Raw genomic sequence first — 24,441 nt, 5'->3', positions numbered from 1 at the left:
TTCTTTTTAGTGAATCAAAAACATACAGCGCGATCAGAGTATCCTGATCAGATTCTTATGAGCGAGCAGTTCTAAAAGACAAGTTACATCTTTGAATCAGTCATACGGAATCCATACAACTGAATGAATCAGAACGGTTCATGTGCTTCTCAAACGAAAGGCTCCATCCTAATGAGGCTGGGCCTTCTTCGCCCAGTCCTTCGGAGGCTTGTAGGCTAGAGTTCATTGCTTGTTATATTCATTTTGTTTCTGCATATGCTATGCTTTATTCCCTGATATTTACAGGAGAGTTTTTTAAAAAAAAAATGCCACAGTGAAATGTCATTTGAACACTTTTCATTTCAACGATTGATTTGATTTATATTGTGGCATTTGAAGTATAAACTCAGGATGCATAGATCTTATCCAGCTACTTATATGTGCTTGTAGCCAAACAGAGAAAGCAAGATTCATATTTTATAGTGGGCTGAGATCTCCTCTCGGATTACTCTATAGAATCAATAAGCCTGAAGTTGATATGTCCGTTACAATAGATAGATAACAGCAGAACAAGTCTTTATATCACTCTGTAATCTGTTGTCTTTCAGGCAGGGTCTACAAAGCTTAATTAAAAAGACATTTCATCTTAGACATCTTCTTGCAGTGTAAACTGATGTTCTGTTTTATATAGTCAAATTTTCACAAGCATATCGGAATGAATATTTCAGACTATTGAATTCCCATGTGCTCTGCTCTCTCCACGATGCCCGTAAGGTGTTTTCTTTAACACCTCAATTTTAGAAAAGCGCTGTTAAAAATGTAATTAGCCACTGAATGTAATTTTTTCAAGTCATATACACTGGCCGGGTGATTGATGAATCTGCCAAACTCACAGGATTCCTATAAACCACCAGAATCATTCTAGAGTAGATGGAATATTAAATGGAGAGTCTCAATGATGAAAAAACAGGAGTTAAGAAAAGGGAGATTTAAAATTGACAGCTTTGTTCTGTTCTATTTGATGGGTACATGTACAAATTTGCTCAGGAGCTTCTAGATGTGTTTGAAAGTTCACCACTAATTGCTTTATCATTAGGCAGATAATGGAGATGCCTTTGGTATTTAATCTCATCACACTATCATAAAACTCACTCTGGGAGCCACATCCCTGATGGTGCAAATCATGATCGCTGTGAATATTCACATCATCGTGGTAGAACAATGTCACATATAAATTTGCACATTTTTAGATAGTGTTTTTAATTAGTTCTATTCAGAGCAAAAATGAATGATAAATCTGTCTCTGTCATCTCTATCTCAAAGCCGATCACTTGTGGGTGTCACAAAAGCAGCCGTATAGAGCAGCTACACCCATCAATATCTTATCTCACAATGTTCTTATATCCAAAGGCCACTGTTGCAGCCTTGTCCCTTGAGAAAGGTGACATTTTTCAGCTGTAAATGCCAGAATTTGCATTGCCCACCATCCTGCTTATGTTCCGGTCGGCTGGAGAATCGTTCATTTTTAGTTTGCCAGCACAACATGCAGCCTAAATGTGGGTGTTATTTACAGATGAACTCAAGCTGTTCCAATAAAGATGACTGTGTGAACTCACCAAAAGTTCTCAATAACAACCCACCTTGTGATTCATTATGCACCTCTCAAAATCTGCTTCCAAAAGTCATCATTTTGCTTAACAGAAGACGCATTCGAAAAACCCACAACCATATTATCGCTTCTGAGATTATTTGGGAGGTGCCAGCACTAGATATCGAGACCCAAATCGGCACAGACTGAGTCCAAACACAGATGAATATCCCCCATCCTTTTATGTCTGAGAGGAATGCCAGATATGCTGGTTTCCCTGCGATGCGCTGAAGATCAGGATCAACTTTCACCATGCGGGGCTTCTCCATTGTCAGCGCTCGTACCAGTGCATGCGTTTGACGGATTCTTTCCGTGCAAGAGCTTACTAGGGTGGTTTCAAATAGAAAAACAACAAACTGACAGAGAAATCATTGATGCGAACGGTGTGCTGACTGAGCATGTAAATTGATAAAGGAATGCGGCCGTTAAGACAGGACAGAGTGACAGGAGGCTGAAGACTTTCCATTATGTTTGGTTGAGGGTACTGAAATTGCTTTTGCAGTGTATAATGATGCTGGTTTACTAGTGATTCAACTGAATGGTTTTCAGTTTTCAGTGAGTTCTGGGTTTCTGGTTTTCAGAGTACAGATGAGACTAGCAGGATCAGCCAACTGAAACATGGCTAGGAAAAACCTAACATCACAACCAGGATGGCTGAGTGATTAAAGTAGACCAATGTGTTTTTTAAATAGAATATAGTAATGCATCTGCATGTGATTGCATTACTAACAAACTGGTTTCTCAAAGTGCAAGCATCATAAAGTAACCAGGATGGCCGAGTGGTTAAGCTGTTGCAATGGACAAATGTCCTCGTGGGTTCGAACACTATTTTAAATAGAATATAGTAATTCATCTATATGTGATTGCAAACTGGTTTCTCAGCATAAATGTTACAAAGAGACCAGGATGGCCGAGTGGTTAAGGCGTTGGACTTAAGATCCAATGGATGAATGTCCTCGTGGGTTCGAACCCCACTCCTGGTAGACCAAAGTGCACTTTATATACTAAAATATAGTAATGTGTCTGTAGGTGATTGCCTTACCAACAAACTGGTTTCTCAAAGTGCAAGTATCACAAAAGCTGTGTCAAAACCCAATAGAAAGTCATCAAACTTTAAAATGCATACACAAATGTCAACTGTCAGCTGTCTGTCACACAGCCGCTAGCCATGTGACGACGCTCGGTTCATTGTTGCCACGTCTGGGATTGGGATACTTTTACACTTGTGCTGTGATTACGCTACTTTTGGGATGGTTTTGCTGCGCAGACCTGGCAACCTTCCACTCAAAAGCCCCACCCCTTTCATGCACTCCGAAGTGTGCAGCCCCTGAATTGGGACACAGCTAAAGTAACCAGAATGGCTGGGTGGTTAAGGTGTTGCAATGGACAAATGTCCTCATGGGTTTGAACCCCATTTTAAATATAATATAGTAATTCATCTGTATGTGATTGTGTTACTAACAAATTGGTTTCTCAGTGAAAGCATTACAAAGCGACCAGGATGGCCGAGTGGTTAAGGCGTTGGACTTAAGATCCAATGGACGACTGTCCTCGTGGGTTCGAACCCCACTCCTGGTAGACCAATGTGAACTTTATATACTAGAATATAGTAATGTGTCTGTATGTGATTGCCTTACCAACAAACTAATTTCAAAATTACACGGCAACAGCACTGGTAAGATCATTTAGTCTCATTACTTTTAATGAAGATAATTATGTGTTGAGCGTCTGCGGCTTACTTTCAGTTTCACATGCAGTAGTTTGCGCGTCGGCTTGCGATGTGTGATGCAGTACCACTGTCATATCTGGCTATATCATGTTATTTAGCCTATAACATGCTCTCACAAGTTTATTTTTTTTGTAATTTTGGAAGGAGTAAAATTTACATATGTGGTTTCAACAACCAGATGCAGTTAGACTTGTTCAGTTTTGACTGGAATGCATCCCAGACCACCTCCTAAAGTGGTTTGAGCCATGGGATTTAAATCTGTCTTGAATGCGTTTTGGAGGGCATATAGACCTGGTCTTTTTACGATCGGATAGCTATCCAATCAGAGAAGACGCATGAAGTGACAAGGTGTAAACAGGCCCAAAGTGTGATTGCCACATAGTGACCAGGATGGCCGAGTGGTTAAGGCATTGGGCTTAAGATCCAATGGACAACTGGTAGATCAATGTGCACTTTAAATAGAATATAGTAATGTGGTTGTGTTAATAACAAGTGGTTCTGTAGTACCTGTAAGAAAAACAAAGGGGTTTTGAGCATTACAATGCAACCAGGGTGGCCAAGTGGTTAAGGTGTTGGACTTATGATCCAGTGGACAAATGTCCTCAGGGGTTCAAACCCCATTCCTGGTAACATAATTGCAAATGATATCTATAAAAATAATGAAGAATAGGGTCTACAACGCATTTGAAGAGTCATCATTTAATAAATAAAAATAATCATAACTTGAAGTTATTAGAATTGTCTTCTGTATATCAATACAAAAGAAATTTTAAAACAGCATTGTTCAATTATTGTCTGATGAACAGATGAGGCCAACACTAAAGCAAATTAACTTCTTCACTATATTGAGTTTTGGTAACTAAGCTACCAATTGAATATCTAGCCTGTGTACTGCGTAGTAATTTGAAGGATGCTTGTTATAGTCCTGGGGCCTCACTTATAAAACACACATGCAATCGCACATGATCTTGAATTCTATGGATTTTATCCTATTTTATTTCAGAAAATGTTGTAGTTCACATTTAGGATCATTATATTATATTCCTTTAGGTAGGAAAGTACCTGCTAAATGACTACTAACTAACTAACAATAGTCTTGTGGACCTGCCGGGTCAGATGAGAAGAACACACAATAATATATAATGTCAGATCAAAGGTCTACATTCTTTTGCGTTCATTCATCTTAAACTGCTCCTGCAGCACAACACTTTCACCTGTGATATCTGCATACATTCTGCAGGCAAAACTCTCTCACATCCGCCCAATATGTTGTCACATGCTGACAAAGCAAAGATCTGATGCTTACAGCCAGCTCTGTTTTCTGATGCCTTTGTCACAAAATTTAGACTGAAGGCACTTTTATTTTGTTCAGTTCACAATTTACTGTATCATCATTTGGGCCCAGTTTACACCTGATATTAAAGAAATAGTTGACACAAATTTTCTCATTTAATAATATTAAAATGTGTCTGTTTTGCCTCACATTTGATTATGTCCTTGGCCCTTTGTTTTCAGTTAACAAGCTCACCTTTGAGCTCTGAGCAAGATACAAAAGAAGACTAGACACCATCACGTTCAATCAATCCAGCCTGAACACCCATGTCCTGCCCATCTCATCAGAACTTACACAGCAGTGCAGGAGACAAATGAGGGCTCTGTGTTTCTTTCAGGTAGAGTCTGAAAATATCACATCAAATCAAACAGAAGTCACCAGGATGGCCGAGTGGTTAAGGCGTTGGACTTAAGATCCAATGGACAAATGTCCTCGTGGGTTCAAACCCCACTCCTGGTAAAGAAGCAATGATTTCTATTCTGTAGAATCTATAAACTGTAATAAAAGAACTCTACTATTGCTGTTTTAAACCCGATTCGGACAAGAATTGTTTCTCATGTGGACATCTGTAAAAGTAAATTTGTATGGCGCAACAGTGATAAAACTCATGCATTCAGATGGCGATTTATTTACGGTGGAGGAGCGAGTTGTGCGTATATATGTAATAAAACAATAAAAATTATAATTAAAAATATAAACCAAGTTAATATAATTGTACATTTATATGAATAACCAAATTAATAAAATTTTATAATACATATTTTAAAATTGTATTGCATACCATTTGCTGCCAAAATAACAGCTAATTTCAAACATTTACAAGCTTTTTTTCTCTGTTTTTGGTTTTTAACAGCTCCCACTCCCTGAGGTGATAAAATATTGTTCTTGAAAATACCTTCCAGTTAACGTACGGTGCTCCGCAGTGGTCAAAAAGGATTTTAACAATGAATTTTAAATTGATCTCTTCTTGTAAATTCAGATATGTGGATTCGGCGATTACAACCTTGGTGTTTGTCAAAAAAACTGTAGGTAATTTGGCTGGAGATTTTACAAAGGGGTGGTAGAATAGAAAAACACTGACATTCCCGATTCGGACAGCAATAAAATCACAGACTAGGCCCTGTAAATTTTGAAAATATCTTGTGTCCCTATGAGAAACAAATACCGTCCGAATAAGGCTTTAGTGCAGATGGCTAATTTGAACAAAGAACTGATAGGCAAAACCCCAATATGTGAAAATATGGGCATGTCTGAGTGTATTACTAATAAAACAGGACCAGGATGGCCGAGTGGTTAAGGCGTTGGACTTAAGATCCAATGGACAAATGTCCTCGTGGGTTCGAACCCCACTCCTGGTAGATCAATGTGTATTTTGAATGGAATACAGTAATGTGGCTGTATGTGGTTGCGTTTCTAACAAAAACTGGTTTCTCAAAGTGTCAGCACTTTGAGAACGTTTCCCAAAAGCATCGTTAGCCAACTAACATCGCAAGTTCCGTTGTTACTTATGTAGTTCAACGATTTGGCGTTTCCCGAAACCATAGTTCAAACGAACATTCGCAAACTTGTGTGGTTGGAACGACAGCTCTTGAGCTGTGTTTAGAAGCATAGTTTCTTGTTTTTATGACATCTGGACTTAATAAATAGTTATCTTGAGCAAAATAAGCAAGCTGACATTAAGTACAATGTATATCTTTTCGAACATATACAAATGTAATTTATATATTTTAGTTTGTCAAGAGGTTTAAAGCACCGTTTTTGAAGAGTACGCATGTGCGTACGTGCTCTAGTACGTAAGAACGAGCCTATGATTTAATCTGGAAATAAAGCAAAATAACTGAGGAAAATGAGAATTAGTCCTCTAATGCCATGTCTGTAATCAATCATTAATTCGATCTCAAACGGATTCATTTAAAGAAGTTATTACTCACCACCTGCGTGTTGAACGACAGGTTTGCGACAATACGGTTTCGGGAAACAGTCGTGACTAGCTAGTTGATTTGTTCAACGATGCATTGTACTATGGTAGTTCAGCAGCGAGTTACATCGTTGTTCAGGAAACGCACCCCTGAGTGGTTAAAGCATTGGACTTAAGATCCATTGGATAAATGGCCTTGTGGATTCAAACCCCACTCCTAGTAGCAACTTTAAACTGGACAATGAAGTGAAAATTTATGGCAAACTATAGTTGGTACACAGGATGTGATGTTGATATACTATTGTGAGGTATTGGTAGCCTAATGTTAAAGGTTAAAAAAACTCCAAAAGCATGTTTCTCTCACCATGAATCTGTTTAACTATGCTGCCATCAAGTGCACCTGGGAAACTTGTACCTCTGAGACAGGCATTCATTAATACCACTCAGGTCAGATTCATTCAATGAATCTGTTTATCTTGCAAAAGCATTCATATGTTGGTGAAAAACACACTCAACCAGCAAGAGTAATAAAATAACTAGAGCTAAATGCAGACTTTTTGCTATATTATTACAGATCCTACCTTGCCCATGCCAGGAGTGTCTTTGACTTTGTTGACTGCCCGTAAGAGGCAGGGCGGAGCGGGAGGTGGAGACACCTGCAGGATGCCACTGAAGTTGGTGGGAAAGAGGGGTGGATCACATGCCACAGGGGGCGCAGGGCGCTGCTTCTTCTTCTTGGAAGACAGATTCAATTTCTGGGCAGCCCTGAGGATAAACAAACACAATCAAAGTTAAACTAGAGCAGACGTGTATGTATGTGCAAACATTGCGATCCCTCGACTGTTTACATTGATTCCAAGTTTTTATTTGCTCAAGGAAGTGTTTTGTATTTCAAATAAAATACAGCTTGGAACGTTCAGATATAACAATGCAGACCTAAACTGATTTTGTGAGCAATCAAGCAAAGCGGTACAGTTTATGTTTTTCAGTAATTTTCTAGTGTCCATCTCAAAAGAGACTGGTGAAGATTTGTGAATTGTTAACTGCTCAATACACGTCACAGCTAAATCAGAAGAGAAAGGAGACATCTGCAAGGTCTTCAATGCCATTACAAAGGCATTTTCAGCATTCTTTTCTGCTGAGTGCTCACAGATAGCATGCAGGATCTGAACTTACTCAGGAGAGAACAACAGAGAGAAAGAGAATGAGAAAGAAAGAAAAGTACAGTACAGGAGTGTACTTTTATGTAAGTCAAAGTCAGTTTGTTGTTATAAAATAGATCCCTAAGCCACATGTTCCAGAATGTGTAAAAATGGAAAGTTACTGTAGATTAGACAGACAGACAGACAGACAGACAGATGCAAGACACTGTTTACGGGGCAAAGCTCCCAATTTTGGGACTGTCCTGCAAATGTGACAGGTGATGACCCTACTCCTGGTAGTAGGCAAATGAGATTTGAGTTGCTTTCAGAGTTGCTGGATGGAATTCCAGAATTATATCTGTTTGGCCATAAAATTTATATTACTAAACTTCAACACTGTACTTACAAATGGGGTCCAAATTGTAACTCAGTTCTCAGTGCATCAAGAAATCACATGCACAGTGGCAACCAAAGTAAATGAGTTGATCCACCTTCACACAATGATTGTACCTGTGGACATCAGGTGAAATTCTTGTGTATTTAGTGTTTGAAGAGATATTGAGAATGGCTTTGACTCGGGAGCGGGAGAAGTGAAGGTCGATTGATTCTAACCACGGTCTCACAGCCTGTTAGAGACCATTTCAATTGCTCTTAGAAGAGTATCGATCAGTCCAGCATTTTCACCTGACCAAACATATCTGTGCAGGGGCTTATCACAGCCTCATTTAGACTCCCACTGGATGAGTTCAGATGATAGAGGCTGAAATTCCAGTTTACAAAACTGAAATACCTCAAGTGGTCAAATATGAAAACACATGAGGGTTTTTCTGCAAGGATGAAGAGAGTGGTGATTTACAAAATATGGCATGTTGATCTACAAATATTGTCTTGTTTGTAGTTGGGGACCTAAAAAAGTTGGTAAAATATTTATTGCATAAATCAACATGTTTTTCAATGTATTTATTTGTTCCAGGCTAAAAATATCTTATCTGAGAAGCCATGTTTAGGGTAAGATATCTCAAGAATTATGATTGTTTGCTTCTGAAGAACTAACAGATAGATAGACAAATGTGTTCCCAACTCCAAATGGTTTGGAGTTTCCTCAGCGTACAAATATTTTCATAATGGGGTTGTAAATTTGCCATGAAATTCATGCTGGTCCAAGCAGGTTTTTTCAGCAGGGAAGACAATTAGGCTGGTCTCTTCTGTTTGGGTGCATGTTTTAAAGGTCTTGGTGGTGCATCTGGCAGTGATGCGTTAATCAACTGTACAGAGCAAGTAAGGTAATAGACAATGCACACAAAATGAAAGGAAGGTTCTACACCCCAAACTTCAACACAGAAGTCCAAAGGCTTCGCAAACTCTCTCCCAAAGGATCCAGAAGATGTGTGAGTCTTATTTTCTCAGATTAGCAAAAGAAAAGTGCCAGTTTGTTCACTTTGTTGCAGTATTACACTGCAATCATTCATTTTGAAGGTCTCCAACTTTGCCAAAATGTGCAAATCTATTCTAAGTCAAAGATACAGGCAGAAGAGGAAAATAGCTCACGATACAGACATTTAAGGTATCCCAATCACTACACATCATATAGAAATACACCTTCAGCCTCTGGCTATCATAGAAGAACTTGAGCGCTGTGGCTCAGACCTGCTATTTGATAAAGCAAAGAAAATATTTAGTGAACTGATCAAATTTCTGTTGAGAGGAGTGGAGCGAAGTGGTTACTGTAAGGGAAAAATTGAGGAAAAATAATAAACACCCTGGCAGATAAGAGATGGTGAAAATATAGCTGGAAGTAATAATAACACTCAGTGTTTGTGTATAAATCAGGTCTGGAGATACAGTTACAGTGAAAGTTATGAAATCATCAGTACTTTGGATGCCAACGGAAGGAGCAAACTTCCTTAGAAATGATACAAATTATCACCTGGATACATTGTCAGGGGAATGTTTGTTTGTGTAAAACTTGTGTGACGAAGTACATGGCTGAGCTCCAAGGCGCTGTGTGAAGTGTAAAGTGAGGTAATTATTGTGACACTCATTAATGTCAGGAAAACAGTTTTCTCTCACACACACACACACATTTAACCAACACGTTGACCAAAACCTTAATGAGCTGACAAGCAAAGTCTCGTAAAGTTTGCCGCAAACTGTTGTATCTGCCATATGCTTCTAATTTGAGCCCTCTTGTCCTACATAAATAAACAGCGTACCGTTCGTTGTTACCTGCTTGAGAAAGGCCTGAAGAGAATAGATGGGAATAATTCTTGTTAAAAGCCAAAACACGTAAACAGGGAAATTGGATGAAAATGAAGTGGACACTTTGCTTGAATTGGCTTGAACCGAACTAAGCCGAGATGCGAATGTGTTATTTTGCAGAGGCGTTAATGAGATTTCTTTAAATAGCTTCTTAGAGGAACACTCCGATTTGGAAAACAGACAACATCTCTCTTCCTCATTATCATCTCCACAAAAGTACAACATTCATACACCTTAAGCCATCTTAACTGGCAAATAAGCACATAACGTAATATATAAACACAAAATAAAATGGCTTAGCAATTAAATTAAAGCTCAGTCAAAAATATAACTACAATAAACTGTACAAAACACGCTGCTATGATGGTAATAGTGTTCTATGTGGTTTCAAAGCATTACCATACAGTTGCTAAGGTCTTCCGGTTGTCAGCACATTGCTATGGTGTTGCTAGGGTGTTCTGGGTGGTTGCCAGGGCATTTCCATACAGTTGCTATGGTGTTGTGGTTGTCAGCACATTGCTTTGGTGTTGCTGGAGTGTCCTGGGTGGTTGCCAGGGCATTGCCATACAGTTGCTATGGTGTTCTGGTTGTCAGCACATTGCTATGGTGTTGCTGGAGTGTCCTGGGTGGTTGCCAGGGCATTGCCATACAGTTGCTATGGTGTTCTGGTTGTCAGCACATTGCTATGGTGTTGCTGGAGTGTCCTGGGTGGTTGCCAGGGCATTGCCATACAGTTGCTATGGTGTTGTGGTTGTCAGCACATTGCTATGGTGTTGCTGGAGTATCCTGGGTGGATGCCAGGGAATTGCCATACAGTTGCTATGGTGTTCTGGTTGTCAGCACATTGCTATGGTGTTGCTAGGTTGTTCTGGGTGGTTGCCAGGGTATTGCCATACAGTTGCAAAAGACTACTGGTTGTCAGCGTGTTGTTGTGGCATTGCTAGGGTGTTCTGGGATTCTGGGTGGTTGCCAGGGCATTGCCTTGTAGTTGCTATGGTCTTCTGGTTGCCATCACATTGCTATGGCGTTGCTTGGGTGTTCTGGGTTGTTGTCAGGGTACTGCCATTCAGTTGCTATGGTCTTCTGGGTGTCAGCACATTTCTATGCTTCTGGTTTTCAGCATGTTGCTATGGTCTTTCTGGGGTGTTCTGGGTGGTTGCCAGGGTATTTCCATACAGTTGCAAAAGACTACTGGTTGTGAGCATGTTGTGGCATTGCTAGGGTGTTCTGGGTGGTTGCTATGGCATTGCTGAGGCTTTCAGGGTGGTTACTGAGGCATGTGGTTGCTAATGTAACTGAAGTAAAGGCTTGCTCACACCAAAAATGAAAACTATAACAATAACTATATAAGTGTCCACACAAATGCACAATAACATTCTGTTTATTATAAGCCACTTTAAATGTTCAAGCTCTTTAAAGTCAGATGGATTCTGATCGGCTATCAATGCTTTTATTCTTCATCATATTTTTCAGTGATTCTGACAATATTTTTTCTCTGTGTCCTTATTGTTATAGTTGTGGTGTGGACTTCCCCATTCTCATAGAAATAGAACAATTATAGTTACCGACCTTGGTGTGAAGAGGCCTTAAATCTGTTCTTAACCTTAAGTTAACCTCAACCTTGAGTTTCTTAACATAATTCTACCATATAGACTTAACTCAGATGCCTTGAGTAGTGGAAACCTAACTGAAGTAAAAACTATACACCAAAGTAGCTAAACACATCTCTTTAAAATGAACTATTTAGCTAGCAATAGCATGCTAAACACATAACAACTTGGATTGAATGCAATGAAATTGTTGTGACAAAAATGTATTATAATTGTATTATCTGATCGTATTATTTGAGCAAATTGCATAGTAATGCTCACGTTAGAAAACTAGTGAGGCTAGAGAAAAAGATTACTTGTTCCTCACCTGTCCATCATTTAGGGGGCCTGAGGACCCCTAAGTGTCCAGCTCTGTTTTCCTCTTAAACAAGTGTCCACCAGATTGAATGTAGAGTTTGACAGCTCATCATGAATCCATTAGTTCTCCATGTTGTGCTTAATGTGGATGGTAGATAATGTTGAGCGCCACTCCTCTAATGTATCCACAGCAGATTGAAGCGATTCCTCAGCAGCGAGCAGATAGCTTAATCCCCACACCTGAGCACTCCTGACTGCCTACGCTCCGTCTCTCCAATCCCATGTCTCTCTCTCTTTCATTGCCCCTCTCTTCCTCTCCCTCACACTTCTTTCTCAGTTTCTCTCCTTCATGTCTCTGTTTGGTTCATTCTTCTGATTACATTATCCAGGAAAGAATGTCCAGGCTCAAGATGAAGCGAGACCAGCAAAGAACATCCAAACAGGAAGCAGGGAACAAGATCACATTGCTGCCTCTCAGCCCCTGTGCTCAGCTGATAATGTCTACTATTCAATCTCCGCAACAGTCTTGTTCTCTCTCTCGCTCGCTCTTTCTCACTCTCTCCATCTGTAACATACCTCACACTTCTCCAAGGATTTCTTTTCAACACCACAGGCAACAGTAAAGTTGAACCCAGAGCTCTGGCACCTCTGCACTCACTTTCTATAGAAAATCAGACAGCAGTGGCCGCAAACTAAATGACACCAGAATACATGTCCAGTGTTCTGAGAGGGGATATATAATACAGGCAGAATCTGACTGCTGTCTTGTGGGAAATGTCTGGGATCTCTTCATGTTTTAGGCTGCATCGATGAGAATGAGGGCAAGAAAATATGTTCAAAGGAAACATTTAACTATAAACTTAAATTGAAGTGGAAACAGCAAAAACAGAACATGAAAGAGAAACGTAATAAAAATCAAGGCAATCAAGTTGTTTGTTCTCTCAACAACTCTCGGAATAATTGTCTTAATTAAAACTATTTTATTTTTCCGATTCTAATTCGTTCATGCAGTAAATGTCTCATTGTTAAATTCTTATCAATATATATATATATATATATATATATATATACACAACCTGAATAAATGCATTTTTTTGAATGAATTAATTGGAATAAATGAAAACTAAAAGACAAAAGATCACATGAGCCAATATTTTATACACAATAGAACATAATAATATAACAAATGTTTAAACTGAGAAATTTTACAATTTTATGCACAAAATGAGCTCATTTCAAATTTGATGCCTGCTACAGGTCTCAAAACAGTTGGGACGGGGGCATGTTTACCATGGTGTAGCATCTCCTCTTCTTTTCAAAACAGTGTGAAGACGTCTGGGCTTCAAGGTTATGAGTCTCTGGAGTTTTGGTGTTGAAATTTGGTCCCATTCTTGCCTGATATAGGTTTCCAGCTGCTGAAGAGTTTGTGGTTGTCTTTGACATATTTTTCTCTATAGGTGAAAGATCTGGACTGCAGGCAGGCCAATTCAGCATGCGGACTCTTCTACAACGAAGCCATGCTGTTGTAATAGCTGCAGTATGTGGTTTTGCATTGTCCTGATGAAATACACAAGGCCTTCCCTGAAATAGACGTTGTCTGGAGGGAAGCATATGTTGCTCTAAAACCTTTTATATACCTTTCAGCATTCATAGTGCCTTCCAAAACATGCAAGCTGCCCATACCGTATACACTTATGCACCCCCATACCATCAGAGATGCTGGCTTTTGAACTGAACGCTGATGACACGCTGGAAGGTCTCCCTCCTCTTTAGCCTGGAGGACATGGCATCCGTGATTTCCAACAAGAATGTCAAATTTGGACTCGTCTGACCATAGAACACTTTTCCACTTTGAAACAGTCCATTTTAAATGAGCCTTGGCCCACAGGCCACGACGGCGCTTCTGGACCATGTTCACATATGGCTTCCTTTTTGCATGATAGAGCTTTAGTTGGCATCTGCAGATGGCACGGCGGATTGTGTTTACCGACAGTGGCTTCTGGAAGTATTCCTGGGCACATTTAGTGATGTCATTGACACAATCATGCCGATGAGTGATGCAGTGTCGTCTGAGGGCCCAAAGACCACGGGCATTCAATAAAGGTCTTCGGCCTTGTCCCTTACGCACAGAGATTACTCCAGTTTCTCTGAATCTTTTGATGATGTTATGCACTGTAGATGATGAGATTTGCAAAGCCTTTGCAATTTGATGTTGAGGAACATTGTTTTTAAAGTATTCTACAATCTTTTTATCCACTCTTTCACAGATTGGAGAGCCTCTGGCCATCTTTACTTCTGAGAGACTCTGCCTCTCTAAGACATCCCTTTTATAGCTAATCATGTTACAGACCTGATATCAATTAACTTAATTAGTTGCTAGATGTTCTCTGAATCTTTTTAAAATTTCTTGCTTTTTCACCCATTTGTTGCCCCCGTGCCAACTTTTTTGAGACCTGTAGCAGGCATCAAATTTGAAATGAGCTCATTTAGTGGATAAAAGTGTAAAATTTCTCAGTTTAAACATTTGTTTTGTTATCTATGTTCTATTGTGAATAAAATATTGGCTCATGTGATTTGAAAGTCTCATTTTATTCAAATTTAAAAAATGTCCCAACATTTCCGGAATTCAGGTTGTATATATATACAGTCAATCTGACTTTTGTCCTATACTGTAGTTCTTCTAAACCATATGATACTTTCAGGTGAGGAAAATTTTGTCTCACCTCAAGATGTTTTACACTGGATTTAATGCCAGTAATGTCACTGGTTCTACATGCCTTGTGATTTAAAGGGATAGTTCATCCAAAAATGAAAATACTGTAATCATTTACTCACCTCATGTGGTTCCTGTATGACTTTCTTTCTTCTGCATAACACAAAAAATGACTTTTATTGTATAGACAGAAACAATTTCCAAAATATTTTCTTTTGTGTTCCATGGAAGAATGAAAGTCATACAGGTTTGCAATGATGATGACAGAATGTTCATTTTGGCATTAACTATTCCTTTAAAAACAGCATTCTAATAGGTCTCTGTCTCGAAATAATACAGCGAAAAGACAGTGAAGTCAGAAATTATATAAAAGACTGAGAGGGCACAAAAGATTACATTTAGACCAAGCCACTAAGTGACTAATCCTCTGGGTCAGACCTACCCAGCAGGCTAATAATGTCCATATGAACATCAGCTCTCTGTGTAGCCAGAAACACTGAATACCAAGCTGAACTTCGCTATTGTCCTTAAAACAACCTTCATCTCCTCGAACGCAAAGGACTCAGAACATCCTTAGACATTTCTGGGTGACACCGTTTCACTGCTGCAGCACTGGAAAAAGGAACGCCTGCAGCCCGATTCACCCTGCAGTCGTGTTCTGGCGGTGCTTTGTGTCACAGGGGTTGTCGTCTAATTTCCCTGTCACTTTTCATACATTCTGCTCCGATCCACAGCTGCTGAGCCTCCGCATAGAGATTCAACCCCAAACATAGAGCATGAAAGGGGCAGGCCACAGCGTTCCCACTGCTAAATCGCACACCCTAGAGCTTTAAACATCATACACAACACAAATGTCTGTTACATATCGCTTCTAATTAGTCAGCATTCTTCCCATATGGTGCAGATTAAAGGGGTTTCGCTTGCATAACGAGAGTGAGCGGGATCGAGAGATAAGCAGGCAGCAGTTCATATATATCAGCCTATTTGTGCTAATGAGACTCATTAACTAAAACAATTAAAATTGGTTTTCAGTGGATGAAAAATTTGACTTGATCAAGACCGAGGACTGTCTCAATTTGCATTCTTGTAATATGCATTTAAGTATGTGCTTTGTTAGTAATGGGGAAAATTCATACTTTTAAGTTTTGAGTTTAAAGGGTTAGTTCACCCAAACCCGTAAGACCTTCGTTCATCTTCAGAACACAAATTAAGATATTTTTTGATGAAATCCAAGAGCTTTCTGACCTCCCTATAGACAGCAATGTCATAACCAATTTCAAGACCCAGAAAGGTAAAGACATTGTTAAAATAGTCTATATGACTACAGTGGTTCAACCTTAATGTTATGAAGCGACAATAATACTTTTTGTTTGGGTTTAGAACAACATGAGGGTGGGTAATTAATATGCTTCAAATATATGCTTAATATATGTAAACAGCACAGGAGATATATTTTATGTAAACCTTCGAATGCCAAAATATATTACAAAATGGAACAATATATTTCAAAAAAATAAAATAAATCAAAAAATACATTATGAGTTAATACAAAATTTATTAAAAAATATATATATTTTTGACAGTATAAACATATTTACATTGAAAACATTTAAAAAAGTTAAAACGTTTGGAATCATGTGACACTGAAAGATCATGTGACACTGATGACTGGAGTAACGATGCTGAAAATTCAGATTTGCCACAAGAATAACTGGCATTTTAGAATATAAATAAATGTTTGGTGACACAAAACACACACACACACACACTCACACACACACACACACACACACACACACAAAATGTTACCACCCCCAAATTTTTAATGGTACTATATATGAAAAAATATAAGTAACTAAAACATGTTTAAAATGTATTTATGCATTTTTGGGCATATTTTAATATTTTGAAATGTCTTAAAAATATATCTGAAAATAAGTTTTTTTGTTTTGTTTTGTTTTTTGGACTTTTATAGACCACAATACATTCTCTTTAAATTCGTTCATTAAATTTTAGCTTCAAAATTGCATTTCCAATCACTTTTTCAACAGCAAAAGAATCATCACAAACTTCTTATCTTTTCCATATAATGCAAAGAGTTGTGGGCACTATTAGCCAAAAAACAAAACATGCACAGATGCAAAAACACTCAGCATGCTTCTTTGATTCCTTCAGACTTTAGCTGTAGCTAAAATAACTTGCAGTGTTATTCATATTTAAATTAGCAGACTTCTGTAGCCAAACTCTGGCTCCAGGATTCTAATTAAATGCCTCACTCAATTAAAAGCTTGACTGACACTATCTCTCAGCCTCTTTTGTATGCATACTTCTGAAATCGTTTAGGTTTTGGGCCTGGTTTGAAAATTAATCACTAATTTATTATCTTTCTGCATAACCCCTTTGCCAAACGACGCCACGGTTTTCTGATGTCAACAGATCTGCTGCTAATGAAGCTGTTTACTTTAGTTAGTATCTGGAATACCTAATGAGCCATTATGAGTTAATTGACTGGGCTGAGAAGCATTTATTTTGGGGTCTAACGTCAGACCGCTCAGATTAAACCACGGGTTAATCAGAGCAATCCCATGCAAAATGAGTTTTCACAAACATATTTTTAACTATAAAATGATTTTATTTCCCCCTATAGCTCTCTGCTCGCTGGCTTTGCTGCTGTAGTACTTAAAAATAAACCCATTATTGTGCTGAAAAACAGTTTCTATATTTCACGATGACTCAAAGTTTGTCTTTCATTACATATCTGTGTCACTCAGTTCTTCAAATGATTTATATTCTTATTCCTATACACTCATATAAAAGACAAATAATCAGCTAATTATATGCAAAAGAGTCTATATAGATATGTGAAGATATTTCACTGTCAAAAGGGGATGAAGACGCTAAAATAGAGCATAACCAGAGGAGTTGGACCCATATAAATCCCCACAATTCTGACCTGTGGAGCTATATAGCGCTAGGAGGCTGTTTCTGCAGATAAGGTTCTCCCAGAAAGTCAAGCTTAGATGAAGCTGCTTCTTCACTGGATCATCAAACAAACCACAGAGGCTGAGACCGCTCAAGCAAAAATAGAGCGCTTTGAATCGGAATGCTGCCTTAGTGAGTCAGCATTGGCAAATCTATGGTGGTGGAAGGCCAAAGAAACAGCCCGGTCAGTCTACTTATTGAACAGGGCAACATAGAATAGAATAGAATAGAATAGAATAGAATAGAATAGAATAGAATAGAATAGAATAGAATAGAAACAGGTTGCTCCTGTTGAGCTAAAATGGCAACTAGGAAATCTGAATGGCTTTTGGTCTACAAACAAGTGTATAAAATGTATAACCAAGTGGTGCTGAGGCGAACTAAGACTCCTGAAGGCCAGATCCGTTACTGCTAACTGCAGACTGAAGAACACACAAGTATTGAACGTGCTGTTACTATGGTGACGCTAGTTAACAGCTGAAAAATAGACTGACTGATGGTCATTTTGTGTGACTCAGACATTAAAGGACAAATGTAGGAATGCGACAACATGGTTCTGATACACAGTCCTCACATTTCTGAACAGGATCATACAGTAAATTGTCAGATGTGTCAGCATTCTGATTTTATTTCTATAAAGCAACATATTTCAGAGTGATAATTACTGCTAAATATTGACAATTACATTTTTTTGTAAAGGCCTTACCTACAAAATTAGCCTAAAATGATGCCTAAATATCCATTTGGCTATTGGTTATAATGAATAGCAAACACTGCTAGGGGCGAAAAAAAGATAAAATAACTTTTCTTTAGAATAACATGCATTGAAGAACTATGCACAATAAGACCAGGAGCATGAATTTTAAGTAAATAGGGTCAAATGTGACTTTATGTTGACCTAACATTCATTAAATATGACATAAAACAACTGCTTTATCAGGCCACTGAATATTTGTGCTGAGGAAAATATTCTTGATCTGGAGTGTAGAAGATCATCAGACTCAATTAAGACCAAAGGGGCTGAGTATCCATTTATAGTACCAAAGATTCTCTGCTTCACAGGCTCCAGGGTGCCCTCCAAAATTCATAATGTCAGCCAAGGCAGGAAACATAGGACCGGGAAGCAAGGGGTTGCTGTAATTGGACAACATGCAAGTTCACAATATTCAATAGTCATAAGCTTTGTGCCAAAACCTAGTGAGCTGACTACGTAGGCAGCATTTTAAGGCATCATAGGCACATTCCCATCACTAAGGCTATCCTATGATACCATATTTTGGCCAATTTTTTTAAAAATGTTTAATAAGATGGATGGATGAATGGATGGATGGAAGTTAGGATTCTGCCTATGATACCATATTTTGGCCAAATTTTTAAAAAATGTTTAATATGGATGGATGGATGGGTGGATGGATGGATGGATGGATGGATGGATGGATGGATGGATGGATGGATGGATGGATGGATGGATGGATGTTGGGATTCTGCCTTAGAAGTCAGTTGTCTATGTAGAACAGCTCACTAACCATTGGAACCGGGGCTTGACATTAACACCCGCCAACCCGCCAAATGCGGGTAGATTTCAGCTGTGGCGGATAAGACAGCCACTCCCACTAGCCACTTTGGCGGGATGAATTTAATTTCAGCTTACAGCCAAATGATCGTTGAAGATCATCGTATCACAAAATTACAATTCAATTACAATTCTTTATCGATTAACTTGCTGTTAGTGAAGGCGGGATAGGCGCAATCGCGCTGAATGACAGACAACAGAAGTGCTCTCTCGCACGCGCGCTCTCTCTCTCTCTGTGTCGCGCATGCAATCAGTTCTCCTTGCGCCTGAATAGTCAAATACACGCACACACAGATGTCAAAATGCCCATCGTGTGGAGTATCTTGCGTGAATACAGTCGGTTATGGCTTAAGTGGATGTAAACAGGTGGGTAATAACTGGATATGTGTCAGTATATTACGTCCATGCATTCAGCAGCCCAATTAAATACCTTTCTGTCATTAATGTTAATCAAACAACGAAAAATGTTAAACACATATATACAGGTTAATTAAACCTAGCCTACTGTATCTGAAAAAATATTTTTTTATTTACTATTTTTTTTTGTAATTTGCTAATTTGCTTCTTTGTTCTTTTATATAGCCTAACAAAACTAACTTATAAAATTTATCATATTAGCCTATGCTCATATTGCCCACCCCTTGCCCACCCCTTGCCCACCTCTTGCCCACCTGTACATACCAGCTGATATACAATGTAGTCTTGATTTGGGTGGTCAATCTGCATTTGAAAGTTTGAAAGGGTTTTAAATGTTCTAAATCAAGTAAAATGGCTAAAAATCAAGTAAAATGACATGCCAAAGTCAACTTTAATCTTATAAAATGGAATTTCCCAACAGCAAAATTGTGGCCAGTGAAAATGCTGAGTGGCTAGTAACTTTGGAAAACCACTAGCCACAGTGGCTGGTGAGCAAGTTAATGTCAAGCAAGTTAATGTCAAGCCCTGATTGGAACAAAGCCATAATGTGTGGGTGGAGAGTTTTTGCTGTGGTTCTCTTTATTACATACAGTAGCCACTGGCAGTGTAATGGAATTGTGGGAATTGTAGGCATACTCGCCCTCTATTTACATTTAATTAGATCAGCAAATGGACCTGCAGGCTCTTATCTTCAATCCAGGCCTTCACTGATCTCTAGAGGTCAATTTCATGCCTCTGAGTGATAATGCTGATAGTAATTACCATGATTATCATCAGAATTATTGCAGCTCTCATCGATGGCTGACTCCGGGGCTATTATATTATTAACCTCTATGCTTAAGCATGTCATTTGGCCGTAGATTGTTAGATACTAACTCACCACGATCACAGGGTCCTAAAGGTCCTGATGTGCGTACGGCTGGCCTGGTGAGTCAAAGTGTATTAATTAATCATGGGACCATGATTAATATAGCAGAATCAATGCTAATTTATCTGTAAATATAAGACCTAATCATCATATTTAGTAGTACATTGAGAGGATGTAAACATTATATATCTAAGTTTGGGAACAAATGTAGTGTAAAAGATTAAAAATCATCCAAATGAAAAGCCCAAATGATCATTATTCTGAATATTACATTGGACGTGTTCAACTCAATGTTATGGTGCAGGAAGAACTCATAATCATCTCTGGTTTCAGCCTATATTCAAATTTATGTTGGGGTCATTACAAGGCCTGATGTCCACTTGTCACTGCTTTGTGAAGTGATCGCTCACATCCTCTCACAGCTAAATGGATGAGATCAGGAGTTAATTGCCCTGAATTTTAAGTGGCCTCACATTTCTGTCAAACAAGATGAATGGGAAAGAGAGAGAGACACATGAACAGAAAGAGACATTTAAAAGAAAAAGGGGTAAAGTTCATCGCTTGCAGCTCAGGGTCGTTGTCTTTATGAATCATAATTCTAGCTGTGAAAAAAAAAATCATTGTATTGTCACGTAAACTCAGGGTTGTTATTTTATGTGTGCTTGTATTCACTTGCATGTGACATTCATAATCAGGTTCATTAGAAAATGTATTACATATCACAGCGAACACACATAAAAAATTCACAGTGCACTGTAAAAAATTATTTTTTCAAAAACATTTTTCTTTTGTTAAATCAACTTAGATAATTAATGTAGTTCAGATAACATAATATTTTGAGTTTCTGTTGATTAAACCAATCGCCTTCATTGTATTAACTTAAATTTTTAATTTCAATGAACTCAAAATTTTAAGGCAAGCAGGTAACTTACTTTTTCAAGTTTAACCAACAATTATTTTTTACAGTGTGTTGCTATATGATCATTAGGTTCTTCTAGGGTGTTCTTGGGGTGTTGAGTAGTTGGTAATGTGGTTGCTTAACCCGAGTCAAAGAAAGCTTTATAGTCCATAAGGCAACAATCGTAAGTCTAATCACCTCCCCTCAAAAAGTGGCAAATAAATAAATAAAATATATCTGAAATGCGACTCTGGGTGGAAATAATGAGGATGGGCTATTTTAGAGCAAAAGTGTCAGTGTCAGACATTAATATACATATCTATATATACACACACGCCAAGCGCTGCTGTACTGAAATGCCTTCAGAGACAGGCGTCCCCTAAGGCGAATATTTATGGAATAAATCTGGCTGGGCTCTTTAGAGGGACACTAATGAAACCTCTCACTCTCCTCACACCCTGCTGCCCCGGCTGTTCGGCAGCTCAATCGATCATTCAAGCGTGTGGGGGGATAGAAGGTTGCAGAGGAGGGGGTTGGTCCTGCGATGGAGGGGTCAGTGCTGATGTGAGGGGTTTCTGAGGCGACCCTGCTTGTTTTAAAGGCCACGGTGAAGTAAAATAGTAAGAAGGTGGGGCGCTGAAAGGTGCAGAGGGGGGCGGCATTTTAGCTCCCCGGAGATGGAGGCAAGGGAGAGTTAATGAACAAAACGACACACGCTGCACATACTGACAGTGGCAGCGGTTATGCATGGCTGCTCGCATTATATCATCTCTGGGGTACGTACCCCGCACCCCACCTTCATTCGTTCACACACAAACCATCTGTAGCACAGTGAAAGGATCACAATACAGTGCTAGAAACCTGTTTCTGATTAAGCCTCTTCTATAGGGGAAAAATGAGAATGAGAATATTAAAAATGAACAGTAAAGAAGGGGTTCTATTTTCCAGAAAAAAAAGAAAAAAAAATCAAAGGCTTTCCAAAAAAGAAATGAAAGCAGGCATTTTACACACGAAAAAATGCTGGGTTAAAAACAACCCAAGTTGGGCTGAAAATGAACAAACCCAGCAATTGGGCTGTTTTAACCCAGAGAATGGGTTATTTTAACCCAGCAGTTGGGTTAAATGTTTGCCCAACCTGCAGGGTAGTTATATTTTACTCAATTATTGTTTAAAAATTGCTGTATTGCTTGCTTAAAATGAACCCAAAGTATGTTTAATAAATGAACATTTATTAATATGTTTAATAAATGAACATGTATTAATAAGTTTAATGAATAATAATTAAACAATAGAATTGCTTATTAATAAATGTTCACCTTTTGATTATTATTATTGCCTGGGCAAACATTTAACCCAACCGCTGGGTTAAAACAACCCAATCACTGGGTTTGTCCATTTCAACCCAACATGGGTTGTTTTTAGAGTGTATGCAGGCAATAAATAAATAAATAAATACTGTATTTGTAATATATTTCATAAATATATTTAAAATACATTGTTTGTAATTAATGTCATAAATATAATTAAAATATTGTTCTAAAAATATAATTTATATATGCAAATATTGACATGAATATGTGCATATTTTATAAATAATATGATATTTATGACAGTCCACTAATTACACTTATTATGTAGTTTTCTTCCTTTAATAATCTTGATAATATGAGATCAGTCACAAATATATACGGTGAGATGGATTGTCATTTTTTAAACTAATGAACCAGGTTACATATAATCATACTGCAGCTGCAGAAACAGCAGCGGTGGGCTCTGGGGAGGGTGTTTAGATGGGGTTACAGCAGAGATGTGAGGGTGGAGGGAAAGCAGATGGATAGAGAAAGAGGAGGTGAATGACCTTTACTGGAATTGAGCCATTGCTGAGATGTCATTTTCCCTTCTACACGGGAGAGACCCATTCCTGTGCCAACACACCTGGGACAGCACAACTGACTGGGCCAGGGCAGATCTAAAAATAGATCTAAATGATAGGGGTACAGGGCTTTTGAATGCACTCAAGATCATCTTGCAGCACAGGAACCTCCTTAAGGAGATTGAAAAATTGGGATACTGCAAGCAAGTCTAGGAGTATAGACTTCACATCCCCACGGAATCCCACTTTAAACAATGAAATGAATGATTACTAATACAGTGACAGATACAGATCCGTATAGGAAAGCATGGAGACTGTTACACAGAACAGACAGAGCCAGAGCTCTAGATAAGAATCCATAAGGCTAAAAGGCTTTTTCCACTACAAAACAACATTAAAAGAACACTTCCATATGGGCAACCCACTGTACTATTTTAGGTCAGTGTGTCCTTATTTAAAGTGCAGCGGCCGAGACCAGGGATCAGGGGTCCCGCCAGAACAAACGATAGCCACAGGAACGTGACATGGGTGAGTGAAGCAGAGGAAAGGAGAGGAGGGACTGTTGAAAAGTCAGGCATGGTTGCACAGGGGTGACGGTTGGCCCCCTGACTCCAGTGAGCAAGGCTGATGATAGAGTCTCTCATGCAGGCAGATAGCAGCAGCAGTCAGATCAGCTATTCATCGTGTGCCAACAGCAAACAGCAACTCGTAGATTGGAGTTGATGGAGCCAACACAGGGTTAGTAAATCCACTTATGAAAAATGTACTATATTGACCTGATCAGAGCCAGCTGTGAGACTCCACCAAAGTTTCTACCAAAATACCATTTTTAATAAAAGAACTGGTTATTTAAAATAATAAAATAAAATAAAAAAAGAAGAAGTTTCTTTATTGTTTGAAGGAAATCTTATATTAATTTATTATAGATTTACAGTTGGGGTATTAATCCTGGAGATTAATTAATGACTCTTCCTGCAGGTTACAGTTGTTACACTTTTACTTTATGACACTCAACCAATTCGTCCAAGTATTGATTCATTCAGGAATGAAACCTTTGTGAGTGAATCATTGAATCATTTGCTCAACCGATTTGGTCAAAAACACAAATTCACTCGAAAGAAAACAAGTGATCTTCATGAATGAGTCACTGAATCATTCACTCAACTGATTTATTCAAAACACTGATTCATTCAGAAACTAAA

General features: G+C 38.5%; 1 protein-coding gene and 4 non-coding genes across 6 annotated transcripts in view; 4 read left to right on the top strand and 1 right to left on the bottom strand.

The window, feature by feature from the left end:
- kif26ba (kinesin family member 26Ba) overlaps positions 1-24,441 on the bottom strand; it is a 104,731-nt gene that overhangs the window by 24,883 nt on the left and 55,407 nt on the right. For both annotated transcript variants that reach the window (XM_051868560.1, XM_051868559.1), the window contains exon 5: positions 7,189-7,372. In XM_051868560.1, the coding sequence (XP_051724520.1) occupies positions 7,189-7,372 (184 nt within the window). The remainder of the gene's footprint in view (positions 1-7,188; positions 7,373-24,441) is intronic.
- trnal-uaa (transfer RNA leucine (anticodon UAA)) lies at positions 2,528-2,610 on the top strand. The gene has a single exon. It is a non-coding gene; the product is annotated as a tRNA-Leu (tRNA).
- On the top strand, positions 3,123-3,205 carry trnal-uaa (transfer RNA leucine (anticodon UAA)). Its single transcript has one exon. It is a non-coding gene; the product is annotated as a tRNA-Leu (tRNA).
- On the top strand, positions 5,066-5,148 carry trnal-uaa (transfer RNA leucine (anticodon UAA)). The gene has a single exon. It is a non-coding gene; the product is annotated as a tRNA-Leu (tRNA).
- trnal-uaa (transfer RNA leucine (anticodon UAA)) lies at positions 5,965-6,047 on the top strand. The gene has a single exon. It is a non-coding gene; the product is annotated as a tRNA-Leu (tRNA).

This window comes from Ctenopharyngodon idella, chromosome 17 (genome assembly GCF_019924925.1).
Source record: "Ctenopharyngodon idella isolate HZGC_01 chromosome 17, HZGC01, whole genome shotgun sequence".
NCBI lineage: Eukaryota > Metazoa > Chordata > Actinopteri > Cypriniformes > Xenocyprididae > Ctenopharyngodon > Ctenopharyngodon idella.
Note: the sequence above shows the minus strand (reverse complement) of the source record. Positions and strands in the feature narration are given on the sequence as shown.